Genomic DNA, 21,743 nt, shown 5'->3' on the forward strand with positions numbered 1-21,743 from the left:
CCATTTCTCCACTCCCCCGCAGTATCTCCACCCCCGCAATTGTCCTCAGTTTTCCCGCAGTTCCCCCACTCGCCCACGTTTGATCAGGTCCAGACAATGTAGATAATCGCAAGCACGGCTCGCACTAGTGTCGCACACCATGAACCTCCTCTTATCAGCGGCCTCACTGCCCACGATGAACCAGTCTTGCGACCAGTGCCAGGTCCGCCGTCGCAAGGTGAGTCTGACCTCCGGACTGCGCTGACGCCAGTGCAATCGGGCGCTGCAGTGCTCAATGTGCGTCAAGGCCGAGCTCAACTGCACCTACCGCACCAAGCTCAAGAAGCGAGGCCCGAAGGGGACAATCGTCGAGCGACTCAAGAAGCTGCAGGAGGATGAAGCTGCGGTGACCACGGTGCCGAACAGCAGCCAGGTGAGTCGAACACCAAGCGACACGGCTTACACTCCAGCCACCAGCCAGCCTCAGCGACGTCGGCTTTCACCTCTCTCCCACCACGGACTGTCCATCGTCGGTGGCACTCCGCCTGGACGTCTCCCCGCTGGCCCTCACACCCACGGCTCCCCCCACCCACTCCCTATCCACCATCCTCACCGTGGCCGAGATCGACTCCCTCGTCGCCAGCTACTTCCATCACATCCACCCCTGCTACCCGTTCCTCGACCGCGCCTGGTTTCTCGACCGGCTCGCGTCGATCGGCCCATCCGACACCGTCTTCGGGACCATGGTCCTTGCACTCTGCGCCCTCACCATGGCATTCAAGTCCGACGTCATCCGCAGCGACGACACCGATGACCTCCGCATGCGCCGCGAGCGCGTCATCGCCGAGGTCACCCTGCGGCACTATACCCGGGCGCTCGGTGCAAACACAACCCTGGAACAAGTCATCACCACGTTCCACCTCGGCCTCTACTTCTCCATCGTGCTCGGAGACGAAGCGGGCCACTTCCGAATAGCGGAGTCGGCCCATCTGGCCCGCTCCATGGGCCTGCATCACGCCAGCACCTACGCCGCGATGGATCCCGAGGAGCGGTCACGCGCCATCGCCGTGTACTGCTTTGTGGTCGTTCGAAACAGGTCAGCAGCCGCTGTGCGAACCATACTGACCCCCTGCAGAGCGTGTGAGCTGCGACAAGGTACCAGCCAGGTGGTATGCCTCGGCCAGTCGCCCCTCCTCCCCGCGTTCGACGACCTGGGCGATCCAGCGCACCGGCTGTTCAGCATGGACACGCGCACAGTCGAGATCTGTCACCTGGCACTATTGACCAACCTCTTCGACGTCGTCACTCCAGAGTTTACTCGGTGCGCAAGAGACCAGTGTGACCTAGACAGCTGCCACCTCGGTCCGTCAGACGTCGTCAAGTACACGACCAAGCTGCAGCACGCGGCTCCCTCGATCTGCCCAAAGACATTCTCGGCGGTGCAACCTGCCCTGAGCCTGTGGGACGAGGTGTGGTGGATTGAAGTCTTGATCGGTCAGCAGTGGATCGCAGCGCATATCTGGCACATGGCTGTGCGGCACGGCATTGATGTCGGGCGACTGGATGGCGCGACACCCCTGCACTGGCCGCTGGACATTGCCGACACCGTCGCCCAGGTCTTGGCCACGGCCAACATCCGATCGGTGCACATCCTCGGCACAGGACTGGTATGCAAGCTCGTGCTGCAGTCAGACGCTCACCCCCAGGCGCACAGGCTAAGTTACATCAACTCGTGCTGCTCAGACTACCTCCGATCTACGGACGTCGAGGGGCCGGCCGTCGAGCAAGCCCTCGCCAATCTTCAGAGTATATCAGAAGTCGTGGTCGGATGGGACCCCAGGTATTGGACACGATGCGTGCTGTAGCATAGCAGCGGCTCGAGACATACGTGGTGTCTTTCCCGGCGGCAGCGCCACGGTTGTATTGTACAGACTAGGCTGTTAACAGCCCGCATGTCTCAGATGGGCGGAAGTGAGATCCGACCCCAATGCAAGACATGATAAACTCTTGGTGAGTCATGGGATGGCCGCGGATGTTTCATCCCCCCACATGCAGCCATATGCCCACCTGAATGGCGTCATGAGGCAACATGCAGTGGCATTGACCGCCAAAGCCAACTTGATGTCCACTCACTCCTCACTGTTCACCGACGCCAAGACCGCCGGCTTCCAGACGACGTGACGACGCCTTGCCTTGGTCGGGCACGGAATGTGACAGCAATCGAAGGTGCCGGCAGCATTCTGTCGACCTCCTTTTCGGCATGGCGGCATGATTCCAGCTGCTTGCCCGATCCTGTCCCCTGCCGCCTGATCGCCCACCTCGCCGTACAATACCCGCAGTGACGCTCCTGCCTCCCCCGTCGGCACCCGCCGCTCCACTGACCAAGGCACGTTCACATCGCAGTATAGGAAATGTCCAGTCAAGCTACCGCGTAGCTCTAAATCTATAGCAACCGAATGTCCATCCTGCGCTTAGAGACACAGGCCACGAGTAAGGGTAAGACCCTCGTCACAGGCGTGAACCTTGCACTTGCCGAGGACACATGAAACGTCGGAAGCACCCTCAATGGTAGTGCAGTCGACACCGTCGACACCGGGGCAGCCGCCGCACGACTCGAGGTCGTGGAGGACGTCGACACACTCGAAGCCGTCGTAGTTGCCCTCGTCGAGCTGGACGAGGAACGAGTTCTTGACAGTGCCCTTGGTCGTCTTGCAGAGCTTCTGGAACGGACGGCAGCTGGGCTTCTGGGCCCTGTCAAGCGAGCGCTTGCGGGTAACACCGGAAGGAAGAACGACGTCTCGGAGATGTTAGCGGGGATCAATGTCGTGAACCGGCTCGGCCAACTTACTGCAGAAGCCATTGTCGCAAGTGTTCTTCGAGATCTGCTGAGCGGGTGTGATTGCGCCAAAGCCGCAGGTCTGAATGATACACGTAGCGGCCTTTTGGTAAAAGTCCTTCTGCTGAGCGGTACCCGACGCCTGGTCACCGCCACAGATGCAACCGCGGTCGAGGGGGTCGCAGCCGGGAACCGCGGCCGAGGCGGTCTGAGTGCACCCCGCAACACATGGCTGGTTCTGCTGGACCAGTGCAGGGCTGCGGCGTCAGTACCTGGGGCGCGACGCGTTGACTTACTCGACCTGGGCAGGAGTGGCACTGTTGCCGTCGGTACACGGGAGCTGGGCCTGGACGGCGACGAGGGCAAAGGCGAAAAGAAGGACGGACCTCATGGCGACAACGATGCGGTGGTGGTGATGACAGAGAAGAGGAGGCTGCTTGGGAAACGCTCTCAACACAGCTGGTTATGTATGGATGGTCAGGTCGCGCCGGGCGCCACTGGCAGAGGACGCCACTGCCAGAACCTGGCATGGCGACCGCGGCATCGACGCCGCGGCATCAGGTACACCTGTATCCACTTGGCATTTTGCACTCCGACACTAGTGAATTAGTCTGCCCATGTCAACAACGGACGGACAAGACCCTCGATCACGGCGTGGGCACGATGTGCTGTCCACACGGTCCACACCGCAGTCCTCTAATCGTAATGGGCTTGTTTGGGTCTTCGTCGCGAAGAGGTTAGTTTGCATGGGTTCAGGGTGGGTGGAGCTTGTTGTCGAGTATCAGGCGGCGCCGCGGCCGGCACAGCGACCGGCATCGCAGCACTGACAAAGGGTTGCAGGCGGCCAGGCAGGCGGCCAGGCATGCGGCCATGTCGAGCACGAGGCCGCCGCCTTGCTGCCTAATCCAGACCACAGGCGCAGCGGATCTAATCGCCTACTTGTCCGGCAATTTAAAGATTAGACCCACAGAGTCGGGCCGAAACCGCAGCCAATGCGCCAAATGGCCCCAGACTCAGGCACTCGAGTGCTGTTTGCTCAAGCATTCTACAGCCACGCGTGCATGCGACGAGCATTGCTGCCTCTGCATATGGTCAGTGGGCGCACTGCCGTCCCAAACACATACCCCTTGTTATGCTCACGCGGACGCCCACGATTCATGGAGCCATTTCGCGGCTGCGTCGGTTTCTTGAAAGAATGTGGTCACCGCAGGCTGGCTCAAACAGGCAAGTGCGTCCAGCATGTCGGATGGTGCACATGGCGCTGCGGAAGACCCAAGGCGAGTAGGCCCGGAAGCGCTGCCGGTTGCAATTCTGTGCCGTATGGAGCACCAGCTGAGCCCCCCGCTGGGTGCCCTATGGCTGAATTGAGCTACTCGGTGAGAGGCGTTAGTGGTGTAATTTAGCGTGGCGGGGTGGGCATCGACTTTGGCTCTGCCGACGCTGCCGTCGAGGGATGAACGTGCTCCAGGCCGCAACACGAGGATGCCTTGGGCCTCAACCCATTCACAATTGCGGACAGCCAAACACACGGGTGAATAGGAAGGATGGTGTTTACGTTGCATTGTGTTGGTACGTGGGAAGTCGAAGCACAAGGTTGTGGGCCCAGGAATGGGGTCCCGAGGAGAGAGGCTTGTGGGCAAGGGCTCCTCCTGCGGGGCTCGGCCGCGGTGGCCCAGCTAGCCTGCATGGCGTCCACAGCCCCGCGCGCTCTCCTTGACCTCATTGGCACGCATGCACATCTCCGCTGTCAGGCAGGATTGAACGCCTCTTCCAATTGTGAGCACAATATCAGTCGCGTCTCAGTCGCGTCGCGAAGATACGACGGCTGCTCTTCCCGCTCCCGACGCGTCGCAGTCCACAAGCATATGCCTCAAGCATAAACAAGATGTCGACGTCGAAAAGAGTCCCGACTGACAAAGGCGGGAAGGGTTGTCAACACAAGGATGCACGTGTGCCCGGTGCGTTGACGGGGAGCCCTCGTTCTGGGTAACGTAACCCCGTGTCATCACCGCTCGTGACCCTCGAACCTTCAAGGGACGCAGATAACAGCGTGGGTGGAGGTGTCGAGCTACGCGCGTCCGATGGTTTTGGACGCGTTGACCGGTGACCGAGTATCTCACTACACACATACACACATCCCGCTGATGTTGATATCCACACCGGTGACGAGGGCGACTCACCGCGCAGAAGAAACACACATGTTGACGCGCCACTGTTATCTCCCAGATCCACCACCCAGGAAGCATACGTCTGTTCCACCACGGCTGGAATCTCGTGCGCCGAGACATCAGCCTACGCAGTAGTCCCGAACCCGTTCGGCTGTCCATGTGCTAGTACTATGGGATAGACTAGCACTGTTAAGTGCGGTCTCGGGGTGAAACACTGGTTACATCGAGCGGGAGTCGGCTGCCTGGGACTACGTAGAGCATGCGTGCTCACACTGGTCGATACCGCTGTGTTCCATCCCACTGTAGAGGTGCAGCAGGCCTGCGGCCGTACTTGTCGACCCTCGGCAGTAACCGCTCGTGGAATGATGACGGCAATCGTCGTCACGTCACGGGCGATTGTCGTCTGTGTGACGAGAGTGTTTCCAATCCACGCAAGTCCATGACACTTGGCGTGGTGACGACACCTTGGTCATGGGCCAAACTCCACAGACACTAGCAGCCCGTAGGAAGGTGTCACCAGCGTGTGATCCGCTCTCCTTAGCACGCTGACCCCAATCCGTGTCCAGGCGCGAACTGCGCAGCTGCCGTTAATCTCTTGAAACCTGATGACACTCGACCGTGCCGAAACGGCACCTCAAAGTGGACGAATGCCCGCTTCTTGCTCTATCGCAGGAACCTGCCCATTCCAGCACTGGTATGGAACGTTCGGGACGTCTGCTTTGTGGTCTATGGGCTGTACTACACGGGTGGGCCATCTGGGACCGTACCAGTAGCACTCAGGACGGACGTCTCCGGCGCACGTGTCCTCATCCTCACACCGGCTTCTAGCGTCTCGGCCTTCTTGGAGGCGGCGGGGCACTGTCATCCGACCCAGTGGCGTCGTGAACACCGACACTTCAGAGCGCCACTCCTTGCCGTGAGCCAAAGAAGAAGCTCGGACGGATCGTGGAACAGGGCCGTGGGAATGCCCAGCAGGCAGCAGCCGATGACTCGTGTCAGCACGGTCGGGCAGCAGGTTCGCCATTGCTAATGGGCGAGGGCAGCATGCTCTGTCCGACATACTCGCCAACGTAGTTGCCGTGGTTCAGCACACAGCACGCTGCACCTGCACGATGACATACTCAGCGCCGAGGACGACGAAGAGCATGGGTCGGAAGTGGATGGAGAGGATCCCAGAGGCACACGCACCCTCGCCGGAGGCACCAGACTGCCGTCCTCACTGATGCCAGCAACGAATGCCAGCGACGCCGCTGCTGGCCAAGAACGTTGGAGCCGATCCGCAGAGGACGCACCGCCCAACCCCTGCGACATCTTCCCCACGGCCACACCCATGCCATACGTGACCAACTGTCAGGCCTCGAGCAGTAAACTGGTCCGCAAGCATGCCTCGGCCGACGCACGGGTCCATCGATACGGCGAAGCACAAAGCTCCGCGAGGGTTCCAAGGAAGACGATGGTCCAGTTGACAGGCAGCTCCCGTACCGCAGATGAGGGATAACGTAGTGGACACATCGCCGCCGACTGAGATGAGCCGTGACGAGCCTGTTGCCGGTCATGACGAGCATCAAAAGACGGACGGGGAAGACGAAGAAGAACGCGCAGGCTGATCAGGGTCGACGAGTCGGTCCTCACATCCCGCGGTCGCTGTGTATGAGCTGCACGATCGTGGCGCCGAAGCAAAGCATCCAGCCTGGCTGCCACGACTTGAAGAAGGTCCCATGGTAGCCTTGCTTCGCCCATCAGCGCTACTTGAAGTGACTTCGGCGAGAGTTAGTGTATCCATTGTGCGTCGTGAGAGGCTGACGTCGCCGGAACAACTGTCACTCGCCTCTTGTGATCACAGTCACAACTCGACAACTCACCTCAATGAGTCGCCCCCACATCCGAACGGACTGTCCTCTCAACTCACAGTTGGTTGCTCAGGCCGGCTGCCTCGTTAGGGTCATGATCGAGCCGCTCGGAGACAAGGCTCCCTTGCGCTCCTTGGTCGTTGGCGGTTAGGTCCGACGATCGCAACGAGGTGTCCGACTTGTAACGACGTCGGCGGGGCGCTCGTCTCCGGTATGGTCATCTCGCGGCGCGATTGGTATCGAGTCACTGGACGACAGTATCGACTATCCTACCCGTCAACATCGGGGTGCGCGCAAACTGGCGCAGCAACGTGGTTGTCGCCCAAAGCCAAGCTCATGCCAGTTGCTAATCCGGTAGTGTATCTCTGGCTTCAAGAATATGCTGAGGTTCATTCAATCCAAGGACCTTGGCCTCAACACGATTGACAAGGGCTCGAACAGAGAGCAGACGAGCATCAGATCATCAGTCTTCATCAGCGGCAACGCGCCATGCCGTCCTCTCCGCGCAGGCCGCCCCGCCGCCCAAAGTCATCCGCATCGTCGACCCCTACATCATGTTCCACATCCACACTGCCGTCTGCACGGCCCAGTGGGTAGAATCTAGGCCGCGCGCAAGCTGCAACGGATCCTCATCCAGACAAACTTGGTATTTGTGGTAATGTAGACGAGGGATGCAGAGTGTCATCGGCAACAACAAGGGCGAATGGGCAAGCTGTCAAAGAATCAGCGATGCACGAGCAGTTCCGCCAATTTGTGAACAACATGAACCGGGGTACTGGTATAGAGAACATCGAGGAGCTCGGACAACACTGGCCCCTTGCCCACTTGCCGCAGACTTACCTTGGTACATGTTAGAAACCCCCAAGGCGAAGGGGAGCCGTGCAGTAGGCTGGTGACTACATACCGGCATTCGTCGTCCTACCAACGTCGGTTCAATCTGAGCGGCATTCAAGTACGGCGACACGCGACTGCCCAGTTCCCCGTCCGATCGCGCCGATACTCTGCGACACAACAGATGTGACGAAGCAGGGGCAGATTCTACATATCGTACCCGCTGTACAACGTCCTGTTGGAAGGGTGCGCTGCCGCATGCCCCGCGACGGCGCATAAGGACCCCATCGGCGGCGCGGTGCCACCGCCGTTCGAGTTTATAGGATCCGGCGACGCAGCTTGATCCCATGTCACTCCCTCAACGTTCCTGACAGCACCTAATACGGGGAGAAGGACGGAGGGTACCGAGAGCAGCTGAGGCGATGCTGCGACCGATCCCTCGAGAGTTGCTCGGCTGGTAGTGCTACGCAACGTGTGGCGGATAGGGCCGAGTACCTCCATCGCCACCCCAGGCGTACTTGTAACCCTTTCCAAGGGGCCTCCCTCGGCAATACGCGGCCCATTAGTCGCTCCGCCTTCTCCATCGTGCTGCAGCTCGCCCACACCGCCGCAACCATAGCCGCAGCTGCAATGGTTGATGGAGAGAAAGGGCATTGGAGCCGGTGTTGACGTCCCGCTCAGTTTCCGGGACACGTGGTATCCATGAGGTGAGCAGGGCTATGATCCGGATGACGAGCGGATCGAGCGGAACCACTAATCTAGTGGTGAGGTCTCACTCAGAATTCGTTTGCTCGTGAACGCGGCCATGCTGCTCAAGGTGGGAGCAGATGCCCACCTCGATACAGGCTGCACCCAGCGTCCATCAGCGGAAGCAGCGTACCTCTGGCACGTGTCGGCAATCCTCCTGAGCACCGGGGTAGGGGTACTCTGTGCCCACCTGGGTCTTCCGTGGTGACGAAGACTACGGGCATCCTGCATTGCCACCGGGCTGTCATCCTTGTGCGGTCTGTTGCTCAAGCGACCGTACGATGCGCACGCGTCGGGCGCCCCCACTATCTCGGCCCCGTAGACCCGACACTGATTGCCCTGTCGATCACGGCGGCAGTCTCGTCGCGATTCGTCCACAAGCTGCACCGCCGCGACGTTGCAGACGACGACGCGTCGTTGGACATCAAAGAACTGGATGTGGTCTTTCCAAATGGTAGTGGTGGCCATGACGCTGTCGGAACTCGCCGAAATGAACTGTGAGGCTGTGCAGCAATTGTGTTTGACGTCAGTCAGCTCGTCTCAGACGTTAAGCTTGCTGTCGACTGAATGGCGCCTCGGTATTGGCCCTCGTCGGCGCCTCCGCGCCTCCAAGCCACTCCCATGTGGGTCATTCTCCGAGACGGCCCCCCAGTGGGCGTCATAGCGACTGTGCGGGTGCAGCGGCGTCGCGAACAGCTTAACGAACAAGGCAACCTTCGTTTGCGTCTGTTTTTATTGAGAAACTCTGGTGCGGTACCTGCTCGCCGACCACCGAGAAGCCCGGCGTCAACAGCTCCCGCGGAAGCATTCGCAGAGTCACGACGCGGACTTTGTGCTCGAAGCCTCGCTCCCAACGGATTATAGACCAGAGACCAATGGATTAGAGGCGAGGGTTTCGCCCTGGCCCTTGGAGACCCTGGGCCCGTCGCCGCGGTGCCGGGGCGAGACGGCTCTGTTTAATTGTTTCATCGTTCGCACTCTGGTCCTTGCGACAGGTCTGATGGGACATTGGTGCAAGCCGCACCAATCAGTGTGCAGCTGGGCGCAGGGAGAACGAGAGGGAGTGCACGAGGAGGGAGTGGGTTAGGAGGAATAGGAGTGCGTTAGCAAGTGCGTTAGTCCTCGTTGCTCGGATTCATCCCGTCTCCATCCCGAGGCCAGGCGGTTGCTTGGCAAATACCACGGTCAACCCTCACGCTGTGAGTATCGTAGCCGTGGTAAAAGGAGCAAACGTGACGACGATGGCCTCCTCCCTCCTCCTCCTCCCTCTCCCCCTTCCCCCTCCAGGCGCATTGTTGTTTATGTGGGTGCGCTCTTGGCGAGGTGCCAGGGCCGCGGGGATCGACCTAATCGCGCTAGCTGCACCTGCGAGGTGCAATCGGGGTCCTGCTTCCGAAACGCACCTAGATCTCGACAGCTGCCTTGGGTCTGCCGCTCTCCGAGGTATTACACTCTGGACCCTGTTACGGCAGTCACGCGGTTTGCACTTTGGGACAAGGGGCAAGGCAAAGGGCACGGCACAACAACAGAGCCCTCGCCCTCACGACGTCAGTGTTTGTTGGACCCATCCAGCAGCAACTGGCCATGCTTTGAACACCTCTGCAGTCTTGCGACCACCCCGAATTGGGCTAGGGGCACAGGCTCGTGCCGCGTGCCTTGCGCGGCCCTCTGCTGCTATTCGAGATGCACGTCCAGAGGGTTGGACCCTCGCGTACGAGGTGAGCGAGCGAATTAATTTGGTTGTCTTGCTGCCCTCGCCTGCGAGCCAGCAGCTTGGCTGCGTCTGAAACCTGTCCTAACCTCTGACCTACTGCAAACAGCGCGCAGTACATATTGGCGGCGCGAGCCAGCAGCTATCCCAGTTGGCCATCCTACGTTTGAACCTTTTCACACCACCTCACGACCTCCAACGCAGCCACGATCACCACGACAAAACCGCCGCCATGGGTCTCTTCAACAACTTTGGCTCGATCCTCCTCTTCATCGCCTGCATCCTCTTGATCGTCTCGACGAGTGAGTGGCGACTTGGCCTGCAGAAGCAGCTGACACGGGTCAGTCTCGACACCAGTCGTCAACAACCTCTCCCTCGCCACCGTCCAGACGGGCAGCCGCGTCTACCGCTTCGGCGTGCTCGGCTGGTGCAACACGGCTGGGTTTGACAAGTGCTCGCCCAAGGCCCTTGGCTACAGGTTCCAGGATGCCCTCGGTGAGGTCTCCAACTGGGATGTTGTCAACAACAGCATCAACGGCCTCACCAAGGCCCTGATCCTCCACCCCATCGCCGCCGCCCTCTCCTTCATCGGCTTCCTCATCGCCCTCGTCTCGCACAAGTTTGGCAACATCCTCGCGGCCTTCTTCGCCTTCCTCGCCTTTGTCTGCTCCCTTGTCGCCATGGCCATCGACTTTGCCATCTTTGGCGTCGTCAAGGGCCACATTAACAAGAACAACCTCGGCCACGCCAAGTACGGCGCCGCCACCTGGGTCACGGTCGTCGCCACCATCCTCCTCCTCTTCTCCATCATCTTTGTCCTCATCCAGTGCTGCTGCTGCCACCGCGACAAGGCCCCTGTCCGCGCCGAGGGCATCCACAACGACTCGCACGAGCTCAACGAGAAGAAGTCGGGCCCCTTCTGGAAGCGCAACAGGGCGTAAACCCAAGTCACACTCTGGCTTGCATCCACGACCGAGCTATGAGCTATCACGATATCTACAGCCGGTGCTTAGCGCGCCTTAATGCATACACGACTTTGGGATGGGCGGCGGCTGTTGGATTGACACTGCTGATGCATGCTGACGTCCGGACGCGACGCGAACGCGCGCCGTGACAGCGGAAATGAGAGGTGCGCCAGGAATGTGTGTCAACCGCAGGGGGCTCAGGTCCGCCGTCACGGCGGTACCTCCCTTGCAAGGGTTGTGCAAGCATCCCCGAGTAACCCGCATGTCTTACGCACGTTTGGTCAACATGCTTGGCACGACCTTGTAGGTTCAAGCATGCACGCATCCGCTGCACGTTGTCGAGCGACGACGACGGTCGACAGTCAACGGTCAACGGTCAGGGGATGAAACGCGTCCGCTGATTTCGCGGTCGACGCGTTCAAGCTCCCAACGACGAGGCTCTAGCTTCTCAACGTGTCCACCCATCGTTGCAACCCCACACCACAATGCTCGACCCGCCCACGGCGGTTCCTTCACACCGCCAGCTCCCGCCGCCCCCGCCGCCCCCGCCTGCAACTTGTCACAACTGACATCTGGTGTACACATACAACGGAGCGCCGGTCAGCGACGACAGAGTCAAACGTTAGCAGGCACGTTACTGCGGGCGCGGGTTGCTCCATGTCAGCGCTGACAGAACGGACACACTCACTACTCGTCGTACGGGAGCCAGTCCCACTTGCCCCAGCGATCCCATCCCCAGCATCCGTTGGCGTCCTCATCCTCGTCGTCTGCGGTCTCCTCGCCATGCTGCTCGGGGGACGCATGTCCTCTGTCCCATTCTTCGTATGGCTGGTGGCTCTGGGGAGAGGGGTAGCCATTGCCAGTGTAGCCCGGGTAGCCCCAGGGAGGACCGAACTCGCCATAGTCGTCCGCCCCGGGGGAGCCGTAATAGTACCCGTCATCGAAGACGGAGAGGCGGGGCGAGCGGTCGTTGTAGCCCGAGCCCGAGTACCCGTCGTCCGAAGGGTAGTGTTCGTATTCATCCGAGTAGAACCCCGGCGCAGGCAGAGGCAGAGGGCTGTTGCTGTTCGAAGCCTTCGGTGCATGTCCGCCCGACGTCTTGCGGGCCGTCTGCTTGGTACGGGGGCGGCTGCCAGCGGGGGCGGTCGCACCAGGCTCCGCCTTGACCTTGGGCTCGGCCTTGACCTTGGGTTTGGTCTGGCCCTTCGACAACTTGGGCTCTGCCTTGACCTTGGGCTCCGTCTTGACCTTGGGCTTGGGTTCGGCCTTGACCTTGGGCTCGGCTTTTACCTTGGGCGCAGGCTTCGTTGCCGACTTGGGCTCCGCCTTTGGCTTGGGAGCCGCCTTGGGTGTCTTTGCCGTCTTTGGAGGCATTGTGCGATGTCGAAAGGCAGTAGAGCGAGGTCGTCGTCAAGAACGGACCGCTTAGACCACCTCCACCAGTCCTGTCAACCAACGTGGAGCCCCGGACTCCCTCCCCCCATATCACCCACCCTGGTCGACGTCTGCCATCTCGTAACCTCTCCTTTGTCCACTTTATGCATCACTACCCTCCCCCCTGCCTCCTCGCTCCTGCTGCCCATCTGCACAGCGGCATACGCATGCTGATAATGGCCAGGCGGTGGATTCGGCGCGGCAGTGTGAGTCCTTCCGCGGCCAACTGACATGCCGTAGCCGCCTACTGCGGGCATGACTCGCCGCTGCCCACCCGCCGCGAACCGTGCTGCCCGCCAAGAACGAACGCGAGGGGCACCGCGGCTATTCTGACAACGTGCTTCGAGCGACCTCCGACTCTCACAACTTGACAATCCACCTCGCACGGCGATGAGCGGCTACGGCTACGGCCAGGCGTACAACCCACACGCCGGTGGATACGCCTACACGCCGCAGACCGCCGCACCGCCGCAGCCGGGACCGCCGCCCCTCCCGCCGCGCCCTGTCGGACCGCCGCGCGACCTCGCCGACCAGTTTGGCAGCCTCGGCATCTCGCCGGCGCCGCATCAGCACGATGGCCAGCAGCAGCAGCAGCAGTATGCATCGGCACCTCCTCAGCAGCCCCAGCAGCAGGCGTACGCCCAGCAGCATTACCAGCAGCCCTACGGCCAGCAGTACGCCGCGCCTCTCCCGCCGCCGTTGCCCGCGAGGCATCCTCCAGCCGCCTACGGCTCGTACGCGCCGTCCCAGTCGGCACATGTCGCACCGCCGCCGCTGCCCCCGAGGGCCCCTCAGCCCGCCGGACCCGCCGCCCAGACGTATGCCTACTCGCAGCCAGCAGCTCCGGCTCAGCACGCCCCAGCACAGCAGTTCCTCGCCCCGTCGGCGCCGGCGCCGGCTCAGCCCCAGCAGCAGCACTACGCCGCGCAGCCCTATGCCCCGCCGGCGCAGCAGTTCCTCGCCCCGACAGGCTCGTACCCAGCCCCAGCAGCACAGCAGGCGCGCCCGGCCGCCCAGCACCAGCCGACGCAGTTCCTCGCCCCGATTCCGCAGCGTCTAGCGTCTCCCCAAGACAACGCGTACCTCCAGAACTATCAGGCTCCTGCTACTCCAGCTCCGTACCATGCGCCGTCGCCGGCTCCCTCGGCCCATCCCGCGCCGGGGCCATCGTACCAAGCCGTCCCAGCCGCGACCCAGGCGCCATCCACTCCGTACCAGGCCCCTACGACCGGCTACCAAGCCCAATCACCTCCATCGCAGCCCTACGCCTCCCCGCCCGCGGCACAGCCGTATGCCTCTCCCCCAGCACAGCAGTATGCCTCTCCCCCAGCACACTACCAGTCTCCCCCCGCGGCGACACAGCAGTCACCGCTGCCCCCAGCATCCAACCCGTACGCAGCAAACTTCCCGCCTGGCTGGACCTTCTCCCCGCCTCCGCCGGCACAGTCTCACCCCGCTGCCGCGCCGGTCGCTGCACAACCTCAGGCCGCCAGCACCGCAGCCCCCGCCACTATTCACAATCTCGAGGACGACCCGCTGCCCCCAATGCCCGTTATCCGCCCCGAAGGCGCGCCGCCTGCCGTCCTGCCGAGGTGCTCGGGCGGTCGCGCGCTGCTGTTCGACGCGACGGTCTACTACCTCCAGGCCTACCCCGATTTCGTGATGTGCACCTTCTGCCATGCCAAGTACGTCGCAAACACCCCGCTCGCATCGGCGTTCCTCAGCACCACAAAGTACGAGGGCGGTTGCGACTTCGGCCTGTCGCTCCGCCTCCGCAAGATCCTCCTCCCCAAGCAGGACATCGCGGCCATCACCGACTACCTCGCTGTCCGCACACGCGTCCCAGTGTGCCCGGCAGGGTACAAGCAGAAGGAAGGGACAGAGTACTGGGCGAGCCCGGAGCTGAGCGACATCAATGTCTGCGACGGATGCTACCACGACTGGCTCGGCGCGACACCCTGGCAGGACAAGTTTACAAAGAAGTCTGGAGGAGAGTGGTACTGTGACGGGGCTATGGGCCTCGCGCAGCGCGCGCTCGTCAGGTATGGCTCCCGCGGCGACTGGAGCGGCTTTGTCACGTACCTCAACACGCACCAACTCGCAGTCTGCGAAGGCAAGCCCGTCCCAGCGCGCTCGGCCAAGTGGTACGCTCCCCGGCGCCCCATCCCGGGCATGGTGCTGTGCCAAAGCTGCTTCAACGAGAGCATTGCCGGCACGGCGTTCGAGTCCGAGTTCGTGCCCTACGAATGCTCGGTAACCGACAGCAACGACTTCACTTGTGACTTCCACCACGCCTCGGTCGTGCACTCTGTGTTCATGGCGGTCGAATACACTGGCAACTACGACACATTCTGGAACACCGCAGCGGTCCACCTCGCCGTCATGGCCGGGCAGCGAGCCCAGGCGTTCTACACGTTCGCTGGCCCGCCCTCCAACTTTGACGTGTGCGAGACGTGCCTCATGGGCTACATTGTGCCGCTCGGCATGCAGCAGTACTTTGTCAGGCAGACAAACGAGGCGGGTTGCGACATGTGCCCCTCGGCTCCACGGCGCGAGACGTTCTACAAGCGCCTAACCGACGCCTTCTTCCAGACCAACTTCCGCGCCTTTGCCGCCTTCGCCCGCAAGATCTCGCAGTACCCTGCCTGTCCATCGAACCGCATGCGCAAGAACGGCACCTGGTACGTGCTCGGCCCGGCGGCCAACGTGTGCGCCGAGTGCTGGGTCGGTTGGGGGGCCGCGACGCCCCAGGGCCGCAAGTTGAACCTCCAGCCGACACAGATCGCGGGCAGCCTCATCTGCTGCCTGTGGTCGGTGCGCATGCGCAGGCTATGGGTTAACGACACGCTGCCGGGATTCTTGGAGTTCGCAGCGCACCGGCAGCTGGTGTACACCAAGACGTGGATGAAGATGGAGAACGACCTGCTCCAGAATGTCGTCAAGGCGGCCCAGGCGGGCAACATGGCCGTCAACGGCATTGCCATGGCAGGCGCGTACGCGGATCCCACCAATACAGTATACGGCAACAGCAGCATTGGCTGGCACGACAGCAGCACGCAGGCCACGGGCCATCAGATGATTCAGCAGAGCAACAAGATGTGGCAGGAGGTGGCGGCGGGCGGCGGCAACGACCACGCCGCGCTGCTCAGGATGTGGTTGGAAGTGGTGTAGGAAGACGTTAGCTGTAGTTTATGCATGCGTATTGGGCTGGGAGTCTGTCATGTATCTTGGGGAGCGTCTGATCGCTGCGGGCGAGTAGGCCCCGCGACATTGCCGCTTACGTTCCCGAGTTGGGCTACGGCGAGCCGCCCTCAGCGGGGACCCACCTGCCGTGGTCGTCCTGGACGTAGGGCGAGTCCGAGCAGTTGGCCACGATCCACTTGTACTGGTCCTGGTTGGCGGCGAGGTCGTCACCGTGCACCTTCAGCGTCTTGGTGTGGCCCTTGATGGCGGTGGCCGTCTCGGTCGCCTTGGCCTCGAGCTGGGTCACGCGGTCGGTGAGCTTGGTAACGCGGGCGTCGAGGCCAGTGACAAGCTTGGCGAGGTCGTTGTTCGACGCGGTCGAGGCCGCGGGGGCTGGCATGCGGAGAGTGGGAGCCTTGCTGCCCGCGGCGGCCTTGCCGCCGCCGTGCGCCTCGAGGTGCGCGATATGAGCCTTGAGCGCAGTGTTCTCCGACGTAACCGCCGCAATGATCTTCTCCTTGTCGCCAAGGTGCTTGTCCTTGTCCTCGTTGGCCTTGATGAGAACCTTGATGATCTCGTCCTTGGACGCGACGCGGTCCTTGAGGGCCTGAGCCTCGTAGCCGGCGTTCTTGGGCGCGCGCGACGAGCTCGCGCGGGCAGTCGGAGCGCGGGCCGTGACGGCGGTCGTGAAGTTGGGCGACGCCGAGGGGGTGGCGAGGCCGCCGCGGACCGGGATCGAGTCCTCGCGCTGGTAGCGATCATCGTCGATCGCGACACGCTTGCGCTTCTTGTGGGCAGGGAGGATGTCCTCGGCGTCTGGGATTGTCAGTGGGCTGTTGGTAGTGGTGGCAAATGGGTGCGGCCGGGTCTTGTGTGTCCACTCACCACCGCGGAGCACGAGTCTGACGTCGGTAATGTCGCACCCGATGCGCATGTCGCGGCACCAGAGACACGCGGCGCAAATCCACGTGTCCGTCTTCTTGTCCTTGCACTTGATGCTCACGAGCAGCGTGCGGCCGCGGGCAGAGTTGCACTTGATGGCATCCGACCTGGGGCTGTCAGTGTGGAAGACTAGAGGGTTGGCCACCCACGTCCAGACGAACGCCGGCACGACGCGCGTCTTGGGCGACAGCTCGTGCTCCTGCGCGACGACACGCTTCATGCCCTTGACGCGGGTCATGACGCGCGGAAAGCTGTTGACGAGCGCCTCACTGTAGTGCTGGACCTCGCGCTGGCTGCTGCCGTCGCGGTTCTGGCAGCCGGCGGCGATGTGGGCATTCTCGTACGTCTCGTCCGAGCTAAAGACAAGGTCGTGGTCCACGTCGTGCTCCTCAAAGTAGGCGATGGCGACGGCCGCCGCGTCGGGGTGCTTGGTGTACTCGCCGTCCTGGGACATGGTGGGGGAGTGGGAGGTAGGGGGTGGTGGGTTGGAGAGTGTCAAGTTTGGAAGCGGTGTGGAGTGTTCTTTAGTAGTCCTGGCGGAGCGGCGAGGGGGCGGGAGTGGGAGCACGAGGAGGGAGCGAGGAGCGAGGTGGTAGCAGGGCTCCGGGGGCGCCTGGGAGCGACAAGATGGAGGGGGAGGGAGGGGGCGAGACGAGGCGAGTCATTCCGAGGCGGGGCGGTGGGAGTGACGGCGACGGGGCGGACGGGGGGCGCGGCTCTGTCACACCTCGTCCGTCCTCGCCGTCTACACGATGGATGCTTCTTTCGAGGACGCGGGCGCGCATTGTGTCCTCGAGCGCACGCCTGAGCGCCGAAGATTGATCGTCCCCTGGGCGTGGGCGTGTGGGGGGAGCGTGTGGGGGAGACGGCGGGGGGGACAGCATTGACGCCCGCTCCCATGCTTCCTGGAGCGCCGGGAGCGAGTGGGAGTGGTGCGGCTGGCTGTCGCGGACGACAAAGACGGTCGAGGATGAGAATGGATCGAGTAGGGAGCGATAACAAGGCCGACCCCCGACGTTGTCGTCATTGCATGCACAGGACCCCCCGACTCTTTCGGCAAAATCCGAAGCCGCCTTGGCTGGTTGTAAACAACGGCAACGGCGTCGACGCAGCGACGCCCACTCCGAGATACCTGCATACAACTACGCTACATGTACAACCAGCTACTCTGCCTCCCCCAGACCCATCTTGTCCCGCACATCCTGCAGGCTGTTCTCGAGCGCCGTGATGACGTCGGCCCCGCCCAGCCCCAGGCGGCGCTTAATGTCCCGCAGGCCATTGTCGAGCAGCGACAGCTGGTCGGCGTGGTCATTGCGGATCATGTCAACCCGCGCGTTCAAGTCGGCGACTGCCTTGGCCAGCCGCCGCAGGCTCCTCCCGTCGACCATCTCCTCGAGCTCGCTGATGCGCACGCCGGCCGCCTTGAGCTGTGCCTCGAGCACTTCAATCGTCTTCTGCTTTGCGTCCAGCGCCTTGCTGAGCGGGTCGGTGCTGCCGTTTGTCTGGGAGCTGCCGCTTGGCCTCCGCTGCAGCTCCTTCTCGGCTGCCTCCCTCGCTTTGCGCTGGTCGGCGAGTTGGGATTTCAGCAAGTCGGTCGCCTCCTGCTTGGCTTGGCGCATATCCACCAGCACCTGCAGGTGGTCCTCGGCCATGTTGTTGTTCACCTCCTGGCTCTTCTCGAGTTGACCTTCCAGCCACTAGATCCTAGCCAAGTGCCGCACCTGCGCCTCGCGCAAGTCGTCGACCTCGGCCCTGCGCAGGCCGTCGACCTCGGTCCGCTGGAACTCGAGTTCGGCCGCGACCGCGGTCAAGCCCAGCCTTGCGGAATGCGAGGTACCGTTTGGAGTGGGAGCGGGGCCACGAGGCGAACTGGCGGGGGGGAGGACCTGAGATTGCTCGGGAGCGCGGCGTGTGGTGGGTGGGGCAGTGGTTGGGGCAGCGGGTGGTGCAGCGGGTGGTGCAGCGGGTGGTGCAGCCGGTGGTGCAGCCGGTGGTGCAGCCGGTGGTGCAGCGGGTGGTGCGGCGAACGGTGTAGCGGCAGGCGACTCGGCATTGTTGGCTCGAGTAGAGAGGCGCTTGCCGCCGCGGTCACCGTCGTCGAGGTCGGCGGTCGCCGCATTGCGCTTGCTGCCGTTTGAACCAGTGTCATCTAATCGCGTCAGCCCCGATCACACCACCCCACCCACCGTGTTGCTTCAGTATCACGTTCACCACACCGCACCGCTTGCTCTTGTGCTCGGTGCACGTGAGGCACGACGTCGAGGACCATTGAACTCCTGTGCGCCTGCAGTTGAAGATGAGGGTCCGTCCCGGGGCCTTGGTGCACTCGACGCCTTCGCATCTGTACGACGTCAGCGAGGAGTCACCACCGCACAACGTACGTGTACACAAAGGCTGGGACCAGCGTCATGCCGTCTGGTAGCTCGTCCCTTGTCGGCACAATGCGCTCGACGCCGGTGAAGCTCTGCATCAAGTCGGGAAAGCTGTTGACATGGGCGTCTTCTGGCGGCTGGACCTTGACTCCCATCCTGCGCTCTGCCGCCTGCCTGGTCTTCGTCGACGCAAAGATAACGTCCGAGGGCCTGAAATTTGCATCAAAGTCCTCGAGGACCTGGGCCCGGAATCGCATCGGCTGGGTCATTGTGGGCGCGGAGCGAGATGGAGCCTGCGGCGTGTGAGCGGGGGCTGGTGGGGTCGGGCGAGGGCGGAGGTGTGATCCGGCGCGGGTGCTGCACTCACCAATGGGCTGGATGCCACAGACGCTGCGCTGTCACCTGCACGTATCCAGACGTGAGGATGGGCCGGGAGCGGCGTGGATGAGCGCTGGAAGAGATGTGAAGCGTGCCAGGAGGGAGGGGGAGAGCAGAAATCAATGTTGACTTTGGGAAATGGTAAACAGCCGGAGCGGGTGACGACATGCCGGCCATGTTTGGTTACCGGGCACCTCGGCGCCAGACAGCATCGACACGAGCAGCAGCAACGAGCTGCATGCATTAGCCATGATGGAGAGGCGCGATCTATACTGTTACATCTATAGAGCAGTCACGGTCTAGTTGTACAACGGGCAGGGGAATGCACAGGCCCTCACGCCGCGGAGACGCTGCGGATGCGCATAAACGACATTGCGACGATACCCACGGCGTAAACCGCAGCGCAGACCACAAAGATGGTGGCGGGGTACCACGCAATGGTGAGCCTGAAGACCGTGTTGAACAGGATGGACGAGAGGAACGGCGACGCGATAGCCCCGAGCACCGACGACGCGCCAAACATGCGGCCGGCCGTGCGCTCCTTGGGGCCGAGGCGCAGCGCGAGCGGGAGCAGCACCGAGCCCGCCGACTGGCCGAGCATGGCGATGGCGTGGCCGGCGATGTAGACGTATCTGCTCGCCCCGGCGTTGGCGCCCTTGGCCGCAAAGCCGACGAGCTCGAACAGCAGCGAGAGGGTGATGAAGCCCCAGTCGACGCGCAGGCTCGGCGCGGCGTCGGCGCTCGACGCCGTCGAGGTGGCCGAGATGCCCGAGTCGCCGGGGTAGGCCGGGGGCTCGTCCTCGGCCGTGTAGACGACGGGCTCGTCCTCTACCTCGGCGAGGAGCGCGGGGAGCAGCGGCGTGCGCTCTGTCGGCTCCTCTGGGTCCACCGGCTCGGCCGCGTCCCCCGCCTCTATCCGCTTGACGAGGTACGGCTTGACGACGTACGTGTAGAACGGGACGATCGATGCCACGAGCGCGGTCGACCAGATGCCGATGAGCGACTTGCGCGTCGCGAGCTCGGTCTGCCCCCAGCCGAAGACGTAGATGAGGTACTGGACCTCTGGGGACTCTGAGCGCGCGAGCGGGATGCAGAACATGACGATGGCGAGGAGGAACAGGTTCCAGTCGCGCCCCTTGCGCGGGTTTCCCGGGTCGCGAGCGCGGGGGAGGAAGATGGTGAGGGATTCGAGCGGCGCAAGGAACCTCGCCGTGAGCCTCCGCACGCCGCGGACGGTGCGCCGCATGGCGTGTGAGTGGATCACGCGCTGCCACGCATAGTGGAGCGTGCTGGAGCTGCCGTGGGCATCGTGCAGCCTCGCCCGCGCCTCGGCGTACGCCCGGTCCTCCTCGGCGTCGAACGCAATGTCTGCCTTGGCCGCCGCCTCGCGCTCCGCCTCGGCCGTCTTGGCCAGCTGCGCTCGCTTCTCCGGCGACAGCGACTCGGGGACGGCGAACAGCAAAAAGGCGAGGAGCAGCAGCCAGGTGACCATGGTGACCTGGAACGGCAGGAGGCGGTTCCCGCTCGCTGCGACGAGCAGCGGGCCGAGCAGCGGTGCGATCATGGACACGAGGGCTAGCACCGTCTCGACGCCGACCGTGCTGACCGCCATCGTGTCGAGCGTAGTCACGTCCGACACGTACGCCATCATGACTGCGTTGGCCATGGGCCCGCCGCCCGACAGCCCGATGATGATGAAGCCGAGGTAGAGCACCGAGCCGCCGGTCGCCACCATGGTCTGGGGAAAGTTGAGAACGAAGAGGAAGATTGCGTCCTTGATGAAGATGCCGAACATGGCCAGCGCGATGATCTTTTGCCGGCCGACGCGGTCCGACAGGCTGGCCCAGTAGGCCGTCGTGAGCGCCGACAGGAAGCCGTGGATCGTCTCCATCATGAGGTTGAGGTGGGAGAGCAGCCTCTGCACGTCGATGTTGTGCTTGCACGCCTCGAGGTCGACGTCGGGGATGGCCGTGGTCGAGTTCCAAAGCCGCGATGCTGCGGTCAGTGCCCGCCGCGGTGGGCTACTCACCAGTCGACAGCGCGAGCGGCAGCGGCGTCACCCCCGGCAGCGTGGGCACCGACGTGTTGGTGCCCGGCGCGCCGCTCTCGACGACGACACACGCGAGCCGCACGAGCTCTTCCGCCGCCGGGCCGGCTGGCATGAGGAGGTTGAGCGCGAGGATGACCACGAACGGGTACATCCAGGCCACGCCCGGCCGGCGGTACCACGGGAGGGAGGCCCAGCTGGATTCCATGGGGGTGGGAGGGGGATGAGGGAGGAGGGAGGGGGGAGGGAGGTGGCCGTGGTGGCCGTGATGGCCTGAGAAATCATTGATATCATGACCCC

At 62.8% G+C, this 21,743-nt stretch overlaps 8 protein-coding genes across 8 annotated transcripts; 3 read left to right on the forward strand and 5 right to left on the reverse strand.

Moving 5' to 3' along the window:
* Positions 1-139: 139 nt before the first annotated feature.
* Positions 140-1,844, forward strand: Q8F55_001637 (uncharacterized protein; the record flags this gene model as incomplete). The annotated part of the gene is made up of 4 exons (XM_069350253.1): positions 140-217; positions 269-412; positions 450-1,075; positions 1,115-1,844. 4 exons carry the CDS (start codon positions 140-142, stop codon positions 1,842-1,844), a joined length of 1,578 nt encoding a protein of 525 aa, XP_069210639.1.
* Positions 1,845-2,450: 606 nt separating this feature from the next.
* Positions 2,451-3,206, reverse strand: Q8F55_001638 (uncharacterized protein; the record flags this gene model as incomplete). Its single annotated transcript, XM_069350254.1, has 3 exons — positions 2,451-2,776; positions 2,828-3,072; positions 3,112-3,206. The coding sequence occupies 3 exons, from the start codon at positions 3,204-3,206 to the stop codon at positions 2,451-2,453; spliced, it is 666 nt and encodes a 221-aa protein (XP_069210640.1).
* Positions 3,207-10,354: 7,148 nt separating this feature from the next.
* On the forward strand, positions 10,355-11,063 carry Q8F55_001639 (uncharacterized protein; the record flags this gene model as incomplete). The annotated part of the gene is made up of 2 exons (XM_069350255.1): positions 10,355-10,424; positions 10,468-11,063. 2 exons carry the CDS (start codon positions 10,355-10,357, stop codon positions 11,061-11,063), a joined length of 666 nt encoding a protein of 221 aa, XP_069210641.1.
* A 711-nt stretch (positions 11,064-11,774) lies between these two features.
* On the reverse strand, positions 11,775-12,461 carry Q8F55_001640 (uncharacterized protein; the record flags this gene model as incomplete). The annotated part of the gene is made up of 1 exon (XM_069350256.1): positions 11,775-12,461. One exon carries the CDS (start codon positions 12,459-12,461, stop codon positions 11,775-11,777), a length of 687 nt encoding a protein of 228 aa, XP_069210642.1.
* Positions 12,462-12,911: 450 nt separating this feature from the next.
* Q8F55_001641 (uncharacterized protein) lies at positions 12,912-15,692 on the forward strand (the record flags this gene model as incomplete). The annotated part of the gene is made up of 1 exon (XM_069350257.1): positions 12,912-15,692. The coding sequence occupies one exon, from the start codon at positions 12,912-12,914 to the stop codon at positions 15,690-15,692; it is 2,781 nt and encodes a 926-aa protein (XP_069210643.1).
* Positions 15,693-15,816: 124 nt separating this feature from the next.
* Q8F55_001642 (uncharacterized protein) lies at positions 15,817-17,100 on the reverse strand (the record flags this gene model as incomplete). Its single annotated transcript, XM_069350258.1, has 3 exons — positions 15,817-16,520; positions 16,590-16,753; positions 16,796-17,100. 3 exons carry the CDS (start codon positions 17,098-17,100, stop codon positions 15,817-15,819), a joined length of 1,173 nt encoding a protein of 390 aa, XP_069210644.1.
* Positions 17,101-17,809: 709 nt separating this feature from the next.
* Q8F55_001643 (uncharacterized protein) lies at positions 17,810-19,287 on the reverse strand (the record flags this gene model as incomplete). The annotated part of the gene is made up of 4 exons (XM_069350259.1): positions 17,810-18,313; positions 18,368-18,795; positions 18,833-18,987; positions 19,028-19,287. 4 exons carry the CDS (start codon positions 19,285-19,287, stop codon positions 17,810-17,812), a joined length of 1,347 nt encoding a protein of 448 aa, XP_069210645.1.
* A 443-nt stretch (positions 19,288-19,730) lies between these two features.
* On the reverse strand, positions 19,731-21,651 carry Q8F55_001644 (uncharacterized protein; the record flags this gene model as incomplete). The annotated part of the gene is made up of 2 exons (XM_069350260.1): positions 19,731-21,391; positions 21,426-21,651. The coding sequence occupies 2 exons, from the start codon at positions 21,649-21,651 to the stop codon at positions 19,731-19,733; spliced, it is 1,887 nt and encodes a 628-aa protein (XP_069210646.1).
* Between the last annotated feature and the right edge of the window lie 92 nt (positions 21,652-21,743).

The sequence above is a fragment of the Vanrija albida genome (genome assembly GCF_041260175.1).
Source record: "Vanrija albida strain AlHP1 chromosome Unknown contig_2, whole genome shotgun sequence".
Classification (NCBI taxonomy): Eukaryota; Fungi; Basidiomycota; class Tremellomycetes; order Trichosporonales; family Trichosporonaceae; genus Vanrija; species Vanrija albida.